This window comes from Conger conger, chromosome 1 (genome assembly GCF_963514075.1).
Source record: "Conger conger chromosome 1, fConCon1.1, whole genome shotgun sequence".
Lineage (NCBI taxonomy): Eukaryota > Metazoa > Chordata > Actinopteri > Anguilliformes > Congridae > Conger > Conger conger.
The window spans coordinates 72,983,791-73,000,089 of NC_083760.1; the positions used below are offsets into that span (position 1 = coordinate 72,983,791).

The window sequence follows — 16,299 nt, forward strand, 5'->3', positions numbered from 1 at the left end:
CCTCTGGAATGCTTGGAGGGATGGAGGAGCTCCAAGGGGGAGTGCCACGGGAACACGCCTATATATATATACATCCCAACCCTGGGTGCTCACTGCTCAAAGGCACAGCTGGTCTCTGGTTGAAACTGGAGTGCACCCCTCTGTTGAACTTGAGGTAAGTCCTATTCACTTCTGAAAGTGTTTCCTTTCCCCTATTTATATGCTTTTTCTGGTCTATGCATGGCAGGTGACTAACACATGTTTTGGAACCCAGAAAAGCAGTTGATTTTTGATGATGTATTAAATAAAGAAGAGGCTTTGAAAGGGAACCCTGCATACATATTTGTGTGGTTTACACAATACAGGTGAAACGCAAGTGTATGTGTCTTGAGCATTCCTCAGTTTGGTTTATATCACTTTCTTACAGTCAGGTCCATAAATATTGGGACATCGACACAATTCTCCTCTTTTTGGCTCTATACACCACCACAATGGATTTGAAATGAAACGAACAAGATGTGCTTTAACTGCAGACTTTCAGCTTTAATTTGAGGGTATTCACATCCAAATCAGGTGAACGGTGTAGGAAATACAACATTTTGTATATGTGCCTCCCACTTTTTAAGGGACCAAATGTAATGGGACAATTGGCTGCTCAGCTGTTCCATGGCCAGGTGTGTGTTATTCCCTCATTATCTCATTTACAAGGAGCAGATAAAAGGTCTTGAGTTAATTTCAAGTGTGCTATTTGCATTTGGAATCTGTTGCTGTCAACTCTCAATATGAGATCCAAAGAACTGTCACTATCAGTGAAGCAAGCCATCATTAGGCTGAAAAATGAAAACAAACCCATCAGAGAGATAGCAAAAACATTAGGTGTGGCCAAATCAACTGTTTGGAACATTCTTAAAAAGAAAGAACGCACCGGTGAGCTCAGCAACACCAAAAGACCCGGAAGACCACGGAAAACAACTGTGGTGGATGACAGAAGAATTCTTTCCCTGGTGAAGAAAAGTCCATTCACAACAGTTGGCCAGATCAAGAACACTCTCCAGGAGGTAGGTGTATGTGTATCAAAGTCAACAATCAAGAGAAGACTTCACTAGAGTGAATACAGAGGGTTCACCACAATGTAAACCATTGGTGAGCCTCAAAAACAGGAAGACCAGAATAGAGTTTGCCAAACAACATCTAAAAAAGTACCAGAATGATGGGAAGAGAAGAGTATGGAGAAGGAAAGGAACTGCTCATGATCCAAAACATACCACCTCATCAGTGAAGCATGGTTTTGGTAGCGTCATGGCGTGGGCATGTATGGCTGCCAATGGAACTGGTTCCCTTGTATTTATTGATGATGTGACTGCTGACAAAAGCAGCAGGATGAATTCTGAAGTGTTTCAGGCAATATTATCTGCTCATATTCAGCCAAATGCTTCAGAACTCATTGCACGGCGCTTCACAGTGCAGATGGACAATGACCGGAAGCATACTGCGAAAGCAACCAAAGAGTTTTTTAAGGCAAAGAAATGGAATGTTATGCAATGGCCAAGTCAATCACCTGACCTGAATCCGATTGAACATGCATTTCACTTGCTGAAGACAAAAATGAAGGGAAAATGCCCTAAAAACAAGCAGGAACTGAAGACAGTTGCAGTAGAGGCCTGGCAGAGCATCACCAGGGATGAAACCCAGTGTATGGTGATATTTATGCGTTCCAGACTTCAGGCTATAATTGACTGTAAAGGATTTGCAACCAAGTATTAAAAAGTGAAAGTTTGATTTATGATTGTTAGTTTGTCCCATTACTTTTGGTCCCTTAAAAAGTGGGAGGTACATATACAAACTGTTGTAATTCCTACACTGTTCACCTGATTTGGATGTAAATACCCTCAAATTAAAGCTGAAAGTCTGCAGTTAAAGCACATCTTGTTCGTTTCATTTCAAATCCATTCTGGTGGTGTATAGAGCAAAAAAGATTTATGGACCTGACTGTATATGTTGAGCATTTTCAAGTAGATGGACAAAATATTTTCCATAGTGTTTTTTTTTTCTTTAAATTTTAAACCTGAAGTCTAAAGTTCCAAGCAACCTACATTTTTCCAAGTGAGGACTTGCAATAACAAAGCCAGAGTATTTTCTGGATAACACATGCTACTTTTGATGTCATTTTGGAATTAAATATATTTGTGCAATACATTAGCAGGACTTTCATATAACTATATACATACTGTAATTTAGAGTGACTCTAAAATCCTGCGTGAGTCCTGTTACTTGTCTCAGGGTGTGGCTCAACATGTGGCCATACAGCAGGAAGATTTCTACATTTTTCTTAATGTTTATTCAATAGCTGTTGTTAATGTAATTTTTAACTACTAATGTAACTTGTAACCAATTCTATCTTTTTGGATAGACTTAAATTCATGATGATCATTGCATCTGGCACAGGACAGTAATCCTTTAAATATATTTGTGCTCTTAAATTGATTTCAAAATTATTCTTCCATAATTTTTCACTGCAGGCACTCCTCAACATTAAGAAGTGAAAGTGTTGTACACCCTGTGCAAGTGGGCATCATGAACAGTCTGGAAAAATGGTTGCTGCAGAACAAGGACAAAATTGAGAAAGCGGTGGAGATAATGGGCCAAGGCTGTGAGGTTCTGGCAGTCAAGGTGGGCCAACTCTGCCCCATTCTAGAGGCCGTGTTTATGGCCTCTGCAGAGCTCCTCAATAATCCAGAGGGAAAGGAAGCTAAGTACCTGGCCGCACAGTTCGAGAAGGTGAACCAGAAATTGGAGAGCGTCCAGGATGAGGTTGACCGCATTACACTGGCGATGCAGCGCACCTCCCTGAACAAGCAGAACTTTGACCGTGAGGCACAGATGATCAGCCAGTATGAGAAGTTCCAGGACTTTGTCATTGCTAAGCCCGGATTCAAGGATAAGAAGAAGGACAAGTTTCTCAGCCACTTTGAGAACACAGCGGGAGACCTGAACCTGGATGCCCTGTACAATGCAGTCACTGGAGAAAACATCTCTGGGGACCCTATGCTGAAGACAGTGGTGGCTACAGAGCAGAGGAGCCGTCGAGCTGTGGAGGAGTTCTGTGCCCGACTGAAGAAGCTGTTTATTGTGGGAATCATAGCAGTCGTGGGCCATGCGGCCCTCAAGGATGGAAATATTGGGGAAGACATGGTGAAGAAGTGGCAGGGGCGAATGAAGGATGTGGAGATCCGTATGAAGGCAGCAGTGGATGACTGCACAGAGAACTTTGCCATCCAGGCAAAGGAGGATATAGAACACCTCCTCAAAAAAAAGCAAGGAAGTATTGAGCCAAACTTCACCCAGTCGCTCTTGGACTTCCTTGCTAAAAAGTATGATTGGGTTTCCTGGTCTCTCCGGGTCTTCAACCATAGTGGGTTTTTTTTCTCGAACTGGCTGGCTGGCAAGAAGTACCACGGCCGAGATGGTGGTGGCAAGTTCTTTGTCCTCCTGGAAAAGAACAACATCAGGGTGGCGATCTCTTTCAGTGTTGAGCCCAAGCCCATCAACAAGAGCCAGGTCCAAGAGCTGATAGAGGGGAAAAAGTATGAGAGAAACATGGAGTCTGTGGCCAAGACCCTCAATAATGACCTACCAAATTGTGTGGTGCATGCTGTCAGTCTATACAAGGATGTAGTGGAGTCCAACAACTTCCCAGAGGAGTGTTACTACTTCGGGAAACATAAAATTGCACACCTATGTGTTCACTCAGAATAGCCATTTGATGCAGGATCCATCAATCCAATACTTATAGAAATCAGTGCAGAAATCACAGTTTTTAGAAATGTCTGTCATTACACACTAAAAGTTCCCCAGAAAACATAGCTGATCTAGGGTGAGGAAATTTTTTTGACGGGATTTGACTGATTTTCAAACCTTTCTTTTTACTCTAAGTTTTTGTCCTGGATATTTGCTTCTTATCACTATACATATGAATAGAACAGATTTCAGAATTATTATTCTTTTTTTGCTGTTACAAGGGTGTGTGAACCTAAATGGTACTCTCATAAGCCAAAGAGAAAGTAAATGAATACTTGTTTTCGGTGTCTTTCAATGCTTCCAATGGAACTATGGGTGCTGGTATATCCATAATATAAATGACATTTAAATATTTAGATACTGTACATGAAATTGTCATGGCTCAAGCTGCTGGCTTCTCAGAAGACAACCCTGCACATTTAAATGTTGTAGAATAAAACATTGCATGGATAATGTGTCTTTATTAATTCAAACTGGTTTCATAAATCAATATATTTTTTACTTTGCATATGTTGTCAACAATAAAATCTCAATTTAAATATAGCCGAACTGATTGTCTTTTGTGGGAAATTTAACAACAGCATTTGTCTGATTTATGTATTATGCCTAAATTATTATCTTGTTTCTAGCACAACTAAGACAAGGTCACTTAAATTCATTCAGGATCTTTGAAAAATCTATAAAAGTATTTATTTCGTAATACAAACAATATGAGAATATTTTGAATTAAAATGTTAAGCTAAATAGCGTAATAAGCATGAAAAAATAAATAAAGATAAAGCTGGTCCAAAAAATAAAACAAACAAACAGAAATGTATAGCACAAATTCTCAAGACAACAAATCCTTAACTTAGCGAGAACTTACATAGCCTGACAGACAGCTTTTTAAACAATTCCACTCTCTGAAAGCGTTAAGTGGGTGTGACAGCTACTTCAACAAAAGCAGGCCATGTTAGTTTGGTTGTGTTTACAGTGCATTTAAGGTGAGTTTATAAGCCCATGTGGCTTTAATTACATTATTTATTCAATTATTCTGTTTCCTTAGCTACATTAAATTACAATCACTTAGCAGACGCTTTTAGAGCGATGTTACTGAAACGTTCCATTTCCTGATTATGAACGGGGCATTGGATCAAAAGCAAGCGGTCTGTCGTGAAAAGGCAGCCCAGTGACATTAGCTGCTTTACCCCAGGACTTATTGGCGATTCATTTGGTTCCATTGCTTTGTGATTAACAATAATGGCCGAATCGATCATCAAGGGGCGGGCAAAGACAATGCTTCTCGCAATGTCAGCGTCAAATAACACATACATTAATCGGAATAAAGTTTCTTTCAGGAAGTTGTCTGAAGTGTCCTTTTTTCTTTCTGGACAAGAGGATGTTACAGGAAAATGGATGGCCTCGTCCTCAAAGTGTATCAAATAGCAACAGCTGGACTATAAATATATGCATCCGTATTGATGACTTACACTTACATTTAACCTATGAAAGTCCAAAATGTACTATCTTTTAATTTCTACTATTGTGAACAAGGGCGGCATGGATGGTGCAGTGGGTAGCACTGCCGCCTCACAGCAAGGAGGTCCTGAGTTCAAATCCCTGTCGGCTGGGGCCCCTCTGTGTGGAGTTTGCATATTCCCCCCGTCTCTGCGTGGGTTTCCTCCGGGTACTCCGTTTTCCTCCCACAGTCCAAAGACATGCAGGTTAGACTAATTGGAGAGTCTAAATTGCCCATAGGTGTGAGTGAATTGTGTGTGCCCTGCTATGGACTGGCGACCTGTCCAGGGTGTATGCCTGCCTTTCGCCCAATGTATGCTGGGATAGGCTCCAGCCCCCCTGCGACCCTGTTCAGGATAAGCGGGTTAAGATAATAGATGGATGGATGGATTGCGAACAAGGAACTTGTTACTTGGTTGATGTAGATTTGTAAGGAACACAATACACACAGAGGCCAACAAAAATGCTGTCTTACTCCTTTCTCATTCTCCAAAAGTTTTTTCGTCAAAGGTTAGCTTTGATCTTGCAAAACCAAAAGCCCAAGGTTGTAACCAGCACACAATATTCCTGTTCAGTACATGTTTAAATATTCAGTTGATTTTGACACAACCAATGAGTTAGTTTCTGAACCTGTATGTCTCTGATGAATTTATTATGATATCTCCTCCCCATGATGGCATGCTTTACTGGCAAAACACTTCTTTGATCCTCATGTTAAAAGACAAAAACAAATAACAACAAACTCTAAATGCCACATCTAGAATCAACCTAGACTTTTTGGTAGCTTTCTTGTGCATGAAATAATGATGCAGCAAAGCACAACTTGGCAAGAAACAACTGAGCAGCAAAGTAACAATTTACTTTAAAGTAAAAAAAAAAGAAGACATTAATAATACCAGGCCCCTGCCCATGCATATTTTCAATAACTAATCAGAACCTATGCACTTTGGGACACCTGGCACCTCCCCCTCGCCACACCTGCACTTCTCTGTCACGACTGCTATCTGTTCTGGCCCCACAGTGGTGGAATGACCTTCCTGTGGATGTCAGAACAGCAGTCTCTGACCACTTTCAAGCTCCAGATCTGTTCAGGCTGCACCTTTCCCTCCCTATCTATCTGATTAACAATAATGGCCGAACCGATCATCAAGAGGCGGGCAAAGACAATGCTTCTCGCAATTTCTGCGTCAAATAAATTCCCCTTCATGAATTGGAATAAAGTTGTTTCTTTCAGGAAGTTATCTGAAGTGTCCTTTTTTCTTTGTGGACAAGAGGATGTTACAGGAAAACGGATGGCCTCACCCTCAAAGTGTATCAAATAGCAACAGCTGGACTATAAATATATGCACCCGTATTGATGACTTACACTTACATTTAACCTATGAAAGTACAAAATGTACTATCATTTAATTTCTACTATTGTGAACAAGGAACTTGTTACTTGGTTGATGTAGATTTGTAATGAACACAATTCACACAGAGGCCAACAAAAATGCTGTCGGTTTTCTCCTTTCTCATTTTCCAAAGGTTAGCTTTGATCTTGCGAAACCAGAAGTCCAAGGTTGTAACCAGCACGCAATATTCCTGTTCAGTACTTGTTAAAATGTTCAGTTGATTTTGACACAACCAATGAGTTAGTTGCTGAACCTGTATGTCTCTGATGAATTTATTATGATATCTCCTCCCCATGATGGCATTCTTTACTGGCAGAACTCTTCCTTGATCCTCATGTTAAAAGACAAAAACAAAAAACACACTCTAAATGCCAAATCTAGAATTAACCTAGACTTTTTGGTAGCTTTCTTGTGCATGAAATAATGATGCAGCAAAGCACAACTTGGCAAGAAACAACTGAGCAGCAAAGTAACAATTTACTTTAAAGTAAAAAAAAAAGAAGACATTAATAATACCAGGCCCCTGCCCATGCATATTTTCAATAACTAATCAGAACCTATGCACTTTGGGACACCTGGCACCTCCCCCTCGCCACACCTGCACTTCTCTGTCACGACTGCTATCTGTTCTGGCCCCACAGTGGTGGAATGACCTTCCTGTGGATGTCAGAACAGCAGTCTCTGACCACTTTCAAGCTCCAGATCTGTTCAGGCTGCACCTTTCCCTCCCTATCTATCTGATTAACAATAATGGCCGAACCGATCATCAAGAGGCGGGCAAAGACAATGCTTCTCGCAATTTCTGCGTCAAATAAATTCCCCTTCATGAATTGGAATAAAGTTGTTTCTTTCAGGAAGTTATCTGAAGTGTCCTTTTTTCTTTGTGGACAAGAGGATGTTACAGGAAAACGGATGGCCTCACCCTCAAAGTGTATCAAATAGCAACAGCTGGACTATAAATATATGCACCCGTATTGATGACTTACACTTACATTTAACCTATGAAAGTACAAAATGTACTATCATTTAATTTCTACTATTGTGAACAAGGAACTTGTTACTTGGTTGATGTAGATTTGTAATGAACACAATTCACACAGAGGCCAACAAAAATGCTGTCGGTTTTCTCCTTTCTCATTTTCCAAAGGTTAGCTTTGATCTTGCGAAACCAGAAGTCCAAGGTTGTAACCAGCACGCAATATTCCTGTTCAGTACTTGTTAAAATGTTCAGTTGATTTTGACACAACCAATGAGTTAGTTGCTGAACTTGTATGTCTCTGATGAATTTATTATGATATCTCCTCCCCATGATGGCATTCTTTACTGGCAAAACTCTTCCTTGATCCTCATGTTAAAAGACAAAAACAAAAAACACACTCTAAATGCCAAATCTAGAATTAACCTAGACTTTTTGGTAGCTTTATTGTGCATGAAATAATGGTGCAGCAATGCACAACTTGCCAAGAAACAACTGAGCAGCAAAGTAACAATTTACTTGAACCTCCTAAGACCTGGCGTACACATGCGTGGACTCCACATTTTGGGCTGTACAACCATAATACTTAATTCTTAAGACCTAGAGTCCACATATGTGGACATCATTTTTCTCAAAAACTACATCATGTCAAAAGATGATGCTTAGTTTTTATACTTATCAGGTCCCAATAAGCCCAAATAGCAAAGAGAAATTAAAAATGCATACCAAAAAAGAGTGCGGGTCTTAGGAGGTTAAATAAAAAAAAAAAAGAAGACATTAATAATACCAGGCCCCTGCCCATGCATATTTTCAATAACTAATCAGAACCTATGCACCAGCCAGACCCCTCCATTTCGCTACTTTGGGACACCTGGCACCTCCCCCTTGCCACACCTGCACTTCTCTGTCACAACTGCTGTCTGTTCTGGCCCCACAGTGGTGGAATGACCTTCCTGGGGATGTCAGAACAGCAGTCTCTGACCACTTTCAAGCTCCAGATCTGTTCAGGCTGCACCTTTCCCGCCCTATCTTACTACCATGATTAGCTTTGTGTATGCCATAGATTATACTGGCACTAGTAGTTTATATATAAATATATATTATGGTAGGACTCGGAACTGTACTTCCTCTAGGGTCCTCATCGCACTTGTCCCTGTGTTCGATTTGCACTTTGTTGTATGTTGTGACTGGATAAGACCATCTGCAAAATGCCTGTAATCTAATGTAATAACCTTTAAAAATGAAATTCTATTCATTTTTCCTGCAAGTCTTTAAAGCACATATTCAACATTCTTACATTGTTGATGAATTACTCATATAGCAGACATGCTTTTCTTTGGGAGAATTGTTAACATTATTTCCTCCTCTGCAGTATATCAGTGTATCTGCCCAGGTTCATTGCTAGAAACTGGGAGTTTGAGCAACTGCAGACAGCCAACGCCCTAATAGTACCAGGCCTGTGTTACTGTAAGTAAATAGTTGGGCCTCAGTAATGTTCATGGCTTCCTAGTGTGATCTCATAGCTTTTTTTGCTGTTCACAATAGAAATTAGACCTGAAGGAACTTTTGCCATTGCAGCACCCATCGTGAAGCTGGCCCTGGACAATGTGGAGAGCAAGGAGGCAGCATTCATGAAGGAGCAGTTCCAGAAGGTACGAGACCGCCTGGAGGCAGTCTTGGAGGAAGTCAAGCGCATCAACCAGGAGATCCAGAAGAGTGTATCTGATGCCACGTACTTCTCTGTGGAGGAGAATCTAACGAATCAGTTTCGCAAATACATGGACATCCTCAACGCCAAACCCAAGTTCCGAGAGGTCAAGAAGAAGCTCTTCCTGGAACACTTTGCCAAGACTGGCGGTGATAAGAACCTGGACACCCTATACAAGGCTGTGACGGGAGACAACTTCTGTGGTGAGTCAGTGCTGGACATCACTTAGAACTATGAAGAGAATAGCCGTTGGCCGATGGAGGACTTCTGTGCACGGATGAAGAACCATGGGTCTCATTGCACTAATGGGACACGCAGCCCTGTTGGAAGGAGGGGATGAGGAGGACTTGCTTAAGGAGTGGGGGGAGAAGATGAAGGCTGTCCAGTGTAAGATGCATGCTGTCATTGAGGACTGCATCAACAGCTTCCCCAAGCAGGCCAAAATAGATGCACACCGGGTTGTGAGGGACCAGGGGAGCCAGACCCAGCAACAGCTAGCAGATGCCATAGTGGAGACCCTAAAGAAGAAGTATGACTGGGTCCGGTGGTCTGTCAGAGTGTTTAGCAGCCCCTCTGGCTTGTTCAGAAGCAGAGGGGATTGGTGTCATACAGCGCCTCACCTGAACCTCTAGACATGGGCGACATGGCTCAGACAGTAAGAGCAGTCGTCTGGCAGTCGGAGGGTTGCCGGTTCGATCCCTGGGCTGTATCGATGTGTCCCTGAGCAAGACACCTAACCCCCAAATGCTCCTGACAAGCTGGTCGGGGCCTTGCATGGAAGCCAATCACCGTCGGTGTGTGAGTGTGTGTATGAATGGGTGAATGGAGAAGCATCAATTGTACAGCGCTTTGGATAAAGGTGCTATATAAATGCCTGCCATTTACCATTTAGACAAAGCCCGGATCCAACGTCTCATCCAGGGGATGAAGAAGCTTAACGTGGTGGCTGTGGCAGAGATGCTGTCTGACCAGATACCTGTTTGTGTTGTCCATACAGTAAAGGCCTCCAAAGATCTAGCTTACTCCTGGAGCTTCTCTGATGAACTGCATTACTGGGACTGCCACAAGAACCTGTATGTGTGTGTTCACTCAGCCTGAGACTGGGTCTCAGGAGAAGGACCATGGCCGGAACATTAAACATTCTATGGTAGCCCGTACACTGGTTGAGAAATTAGGCTTTGAAAGAGATATAATTCAATATGTTACAATATTTATATAAATAATAGTTTGTGCTCTATATATAATCTATACACTACTACCGGAGATCTAGGGCTTATTGGAGGAGAGGTTTTCCCTCACTGATAGCGACTGGTTGCTCGATATTGTGAGATATCATTTGGAGGAACTGATTCAGAGGTGAGCTAAAGAACTAGTAGGAAAATGTAACCTGCTATACACCTTGCAATCGTTAACACTGGGGTTGTACTTGTGGCAAGTAACTGGGGTTTAGCTTGTACCTGTGGCAAGTAACTCACTGTCTCTTTGTCAAGCCAATGATGCTTTTTACATTTTAATTTAGTTTCTAAATTTGGCAAGAGGGAACATTGACTTTACTTGCACCAAATTGTATCCTCAACAGTATAAAGGTTGGAACTTGATGAAGGTCTGATGAAGTAGTGGCACTATATATGGTGTTTTTTCTTCTCTAGGGCATAAACGTTCCTTGTAATAACATCAATAGAATGAGACAAGATTCATTTTAATAGCCGGTGCTTCATCACTACAATGAAATTCATTTGATTGTTCAGTGTAATTGCACTCGTGTTCCAAATTCAAATTTACAAAGGCTATTTACTTTCAATACTTAAACTTTGACTTTCTACATAATGGGAAGTCATAATGGCAATTGCATTGTTATTTTGTCCATTTCCTCAAAGCTAGACCTGGACCAATTCCATGGAATTTGCTAGAAACAACCCCCGCAAATGCAGAGCAGATTCACTGAGAACAAGTGCGGGCATGTTCAGACAAGTTGAGCACAGTGGTAGCTGAGATACTGGTATGTTTATAAATGTTTTCCACAGATCCACAGTTCTGAACCTGTGGTGTCCTACAGCAGAAGACACAAAATCACTGGCCAATGCCATATACCAATCAGTGTCGCATGGGACATTATCTGGCAGAATTCTCATTGCTTGACCTGGTGTTACAGTTTTCTTTGAACTGGCTGCACTGGTGTGATGATTTCCATGTGACAGTAATTCCAAATCAGATTTACGTGTGTTAGTCAATGCATTTTACACATTTATATTGTATATATGGTATTCTGAAGAACCCAGATCTGATGTCTGGTGCAAGGTTACAAGCTGGTTCTGCATGTTGTAGTGTCAATATTGTGTCCGGGTATGAAAATAACATACATGAAAAGCTCTTTGCTTTGCTACCCTGTTTTATTTCTTTAATTATTTCTTTGTAAAATGAAAAAGGGCTGTTTACAAATTACTTTTCATTTGGTTTTGTTAGTTAAGTTTTTCTTTGATTTTATACTGTGATTTTGTCATTGTTTCAAGTTTAAAATAGCTGAAATGAGATTGTGATACAAGTTTTGAAATAGTGAAACACAAACAATCTATAATAGATACTGCCACGAATACTTATTCTTACTAATACAACTGTTTCAATAAATAAATAGTAAATTGGGGTTTATTATCAGTTATTTTCTCTTCATTGATGTTGTTTATTCTTGCATATGTTTGAGTTGAAAATAAAAAATAATAAGGCTGATTGCATGTAAAAAAATTTAGAATGCGGGGACGGCATTGGCTCAGGAGGTAAGAGCAGTCGTCTGGCAGTCGGAGGGTTGCCGGTTCAGTCCTGGCTGTGTCAAAGTGTCCCTGAGCAAAACCTAACCCCCAAATGCTCCTGACGAGCTGGTCGGCACCTTGCATGGCAGCCTATCGCCAGTGGTATGTGAGTGTGTGTGAATGGGTGAATGAGAAGCATGAATTGTACATCGCTTTGAATAAAGGCACTATATAAATTCCAACCATTTACCATTTAGAATGCATTATACAGCTAAAAAAAGCTCTGGTATGAATTTCTGAAGAAGCATTTATGGTAATAATTTATTTATTATACCTTGATCTGACATTTCACAGCTGCAGACTGTGAGTGTGTCCTAATGATTTTACTCAGCTCAAGTACAGGAGTGAAGCAGAGTAGTTTATAGAGCTGTAAGAAAATCAATGCTAAGGTAAATGGCTTGAACAAAAACCTGTACGCAGATTGGCCCTCCAGGACTGGAGTTGTGCACCCCTGAAGCACAGTGATCAATGTTTGCCTGGTTATTAAATGGCATAAGTCGAGTGAATCTTAGTCTAATTCAACTTTTTTCCCTTTGCCATAGGTTCCTATCATTTTCAGAGGCCCATAAAACTACATTTGCACCCCAACACTGTTGCAATGGCTGAGATCCTGGAAGACCGTGACAAGCTGAAGAAGGGCCTGGTCAAGGTGCTGCAGTGCGTGGCCACCATCTCCTCAGCTGCCACTGTGGTCAACCCAATATTTGGGGTAGCTGGCTCCTTGATCCGGGTGGTTCTGCATCATGTAGACGACGAGGACATCAAGACACTCAAGCGGGAGTTTGGCAGTGTAAACCGGGCCCTGGATGAGATCTCCCAGCAGAACCGCAATGCCCTGCTGCAGATCAAGAAGGAGACCCTGGACAGCCAGTACTGCCACGTGGAGGAGAACCTGCGCCACCAGTTCCGCAAGTTCATGGAAATTGTGGAGGCCCGGCCCGATAACCGGAACAGCAAGATTGAGGCCTTTAAGGAGAGCTATGCCGATGACCTGGGCGACCAGAATCTGTACACTCTCTATGAGGGTGTGATGGGAAAAGCCAAGCTCTTCAGCAAGCCCGTTCTGGAGGTGTACATGAAGCACTCACAAGGTGATCGCCGGGTAATGGAACGCCTGTGCACCCGCCTCACGTATCTCTTCTGCATCGGCCTCATCGCCCTGATGGGCTACAGTGCCCTGATCGAAGATGATGAAGAAGGCATCAGTGAAGATTGGGCAGCCAAGATGGAAGACGTGCAGGAGAGGATGGAAGAAGTACTCAGAAGGTGCAAGTGATTCCTCGGAACCTCCCCATCGCAAATAACCCTGCCTGCATTCTCCAACCACTTCCCCAACTTTGTCTTTCTCTGGTGATTCTGACACCATTTAAATTTCTTAGAATTGAAATTCACAGCTATTCTTTGGAAATTGTATAATGGTATGTTTGGCATGATTGGAATTATTTTTTTCTATTATTGTCTTAAGGCAAATCTTATTACAGCTTGACAAACTATGTTGAAATATGCAGATGCTACTATCAAAAGTAATTCCCACCAATACAAGAAAACCCACTATGTTCACTTCTATTATGTGGAAGCAGTAATATGGAATGTTGGCTTTTTCACTGAACTGAAGTTCCAAATAACTGCCAACCATACAACAAGACAGGCCAGTGAACATATAATGTTGTTCTTTCAACATTATAAACAACACTTGCCAGTAGACCAGCACTAGACCATAGTTTGCCACGTAAAAAAAAAAATTCCATACCAAAAATAAGCCACACAAAATTGGATAAAGACAAGCCAAAGCTGGTGACGGGTGGGGGTGGGGGGTTGGGGTTTGGGGGACAATGATGCAAGTACCATAACCTCACATACAACATGCAATTATTTTGTACACTACACCTTAATATATCCTCAACACTACAATTCTACATATTGCCATCTAGTTTGTCATGCATTGTTTGCCCAATTGAAACTTTACTCATATGAACTGACATGTAACCAGACTATTTTATATTTTATTTAGGTTTCAATCAAGACCAAGTGATCACTACATATTTTTTTAATAGTATTCACAGCACAGATATACAACTAGAATGATGCAGTAAAATTAGAACAGGTGGAATCTCTTTCAAAATGGGAAACACTAACATATATTTACCTGTGAATAAGACAAGGTAGCTGATTGTTCTCTGTCTCAAACACTAACTATCATGTACTACTCACTGAACTGAACGACCACTGTCAGTAATCTTACTTTCCCCTGCAAGATGAGGACTTCTGTCATAGCTACTTATCACACATAAATGCATACACATAGGTCATACAGAAAAATATATATGCATGCACCCTGTGTAACTCCCTCTTACACTTTCAGAAGAAAGCATTCCATAGAGGAACCCTATTTAGTTATGTTTTTTGGCAAAATAGTTCTATCTGGGAGCTGTACACTTCTCACGCCTACTGTAGAGGGTTCCATAAAGGCCACTTTTTTCTGACAGTGTATGCCTGATTAAAAATGCCAATAGTGCCTATTCACAAGTTGTTTTACTTATATTTTCCGAGTACCTCTGTATGGCTGATTGAGTTTGCCCTAGGACCACAATGTTTCTGTTTCGTTTTGTTGCAACATGACACAATCTGAATGCTGTTCATTTGGTTTTTGATGCCACCTCATTATCTTTAAAATGCCAGGCATCTTTGATGTGTACTGTTTGTGATCCATATAGGAAGTCTGGCGATGTATTGTCCTGACTCTTTACTATATATTATGCTAAGTAGACTCTAAGAACCTCTGTAATGTATGGTGTACATACAGATGAAACTGCACTTTGAAAAGAAACTGGCATTGGCTTTTAAGTACATCTACATGTATGCTCTGAATATGACTTCTCCCATGTTCCTCTGTCCTCTTATTGATTTTTCTTATGTTTTATATCTAATAATAATTAAATGCAGAGCTATCAATAAAGATTTATGACAAATTCGTTTCTTGTAATGTTTTTACTAGCTTTCAATTTTCTAAACATAAATTATAATTTCATAACCATTACGAACATTTGTGAGTAATCACCCTTACCAATAATGACTTGGCACTGCACAGCAACACCATCTCTCACGTCATGTAAAAGTAGATTGCTCAAGCAGTTCCCTATGTAGTATATAGTCTGCAGTTCTCCTGACATAAACTCACCTGCTATTTCAGGAAAATAAAGTTGTTCTTTTGGAGAACATTGTATATATATGAAATGAAACAAAAAAATATAAATATATTTGCCAGTGCTTCCAGCTCCAAGTTATATGTTTTTCTACCACTAGAAGTCAGCAAAGAGGAAGATGGAAGACGTGCAGGAGAGGATGGAAGAAGTACTCAGAAGGTGCAAGTGATTCCTCGGAACCTCCCCATCGCAAATAACCCTGCCTGCATTCTCCAACCACTTCCCCAACTTTGTCTTTTTCTGGTGATACTGACACCATTTAAATTTCTTAGAATTGAAGTTCACAGCTATTCTTTGGAAATTGTATAATGGTATGTTTGGCATGATTGGAATTATTTTTGATGCAAGTACCATAACCTCACATCCAACATGCAATTATTTTGTACACTACACCTTAATATATCCTTGACACAACAATTCTACATATTGCCATCTAGTTTGTCATGCATTGTTTGCCCAATTGAAACTTTACTCATACACAAGTGATCACTACATTTAAAAGAAAATAGTATTTACAGCACAGGTATACAACTAGAACGATGCAGTAAAATTAGAACAGGTGGAATCTCTTTCAAAATGGTAAACACTAACATATTGTTACCTGTGAATAAGACAAGGTAGCTGATTGTTCTCTGTCTCAAACACTAACCATCATGTACGGTAACTACTACGACCACTGTCAGTAATCTTAATTTCCCCTGCAAGATGAGGATTTCTGTCATAGCTACTTATCACACATAAATGCATACACACAGGTCATACAGAAAAATATATATGCATGCACCCTGTGTAACTCCCTCTTACACTTTCAGAAGAAAGCATTCCATAGAGGAACCCTATTTAGTGCAAGTTATGTTTTTTGGCAAAATGGTTCTATCTGGGAGCTGTACACTTCTCACGCCTACTGTAGAGGGTTCCATAAAGACCACTTTTTTCTGAC

The 16,299-nt window shown here is 40.8% G+C and overlaps 2 protein-coding genes and 1 pseudogene across 2 annotated transcripts; all 3 read left to right on the forward strand.

Annotated features, from left to right (window-relative positions):
- The first annotated feature begins 108 nt into the window (after positions 1 to 108).
- Positions 109 to 4,211, forward strand: LOC133109535 (uncharacterized). The gene is made up of 2 exons (XM_061218885.1): positions 109 to 154; positions 2,499 to 4,211. The coding sequence occupies exon 2, from the start codon at positions 2,554 to 2,556 to the stop codon at positions 3,733 to 3,735; it is 1,182 nt and encodes a 393-aa protein (XP_061074869.1). The 5' UTR covers positions 109 to 154; positions 2,499 to 2,553; the 3' UTR covers positions 3,736 to 4,211.
- Positions 4,212 to 5,316: 1,105 nt separating this feature from the next.
- LOC133131399 (protein rapunzel-like) lies at positions 5,317 to 10,450 on the forward strand (annotated as a pseudogene).
- Positions 10,451 to 12,354: 1,904 nt separating this feature from the next.
- On the forward strand, positions 12,355 to 14,358 carry LOC133131483 (protein rapunzel-like). The gene is made up of 2 exons (XM_061246890.1): positions 12,355 to 12,382; positions 12,699 to 14,358. The coding sequence occupies exons 1-2, from the start codon at positions 12,355 to 12,357 to the stop codon at positions 13,430 to 13,432; spliced, it is 762 nt and encodes a 253-aa protein (XP_061102874.1). The 3' UTR covers positions 13,433 to 14,358.
- The last annotated feature ends 1,941 nt before the right edge of the window (positions 14,359 to 16,299 follow it).

Bases quoted from the DNA above. Each gene is read 5' to 3' on its own strand.
- LOC133109535 (XM_061218885.1), top strand. From the start codon at position 2,554: ATGAACAGTCTGGAAAAATGGTTGCTGCAGAACAAGGACAAAATTGAG.
- LOC133131483 (XM_061246890.1), top strand. From the start codon at position 12,355: ATGCATTATACAGCTAAAAAAAGCTCTG. The intron at 12,383-12,698 runs GTATGAATTTCT...CCTTTGCCATAG, and splicing joins TACAGCTAAAAAAAGCTCTG to GTTCCTATCATTTTCAGAGG.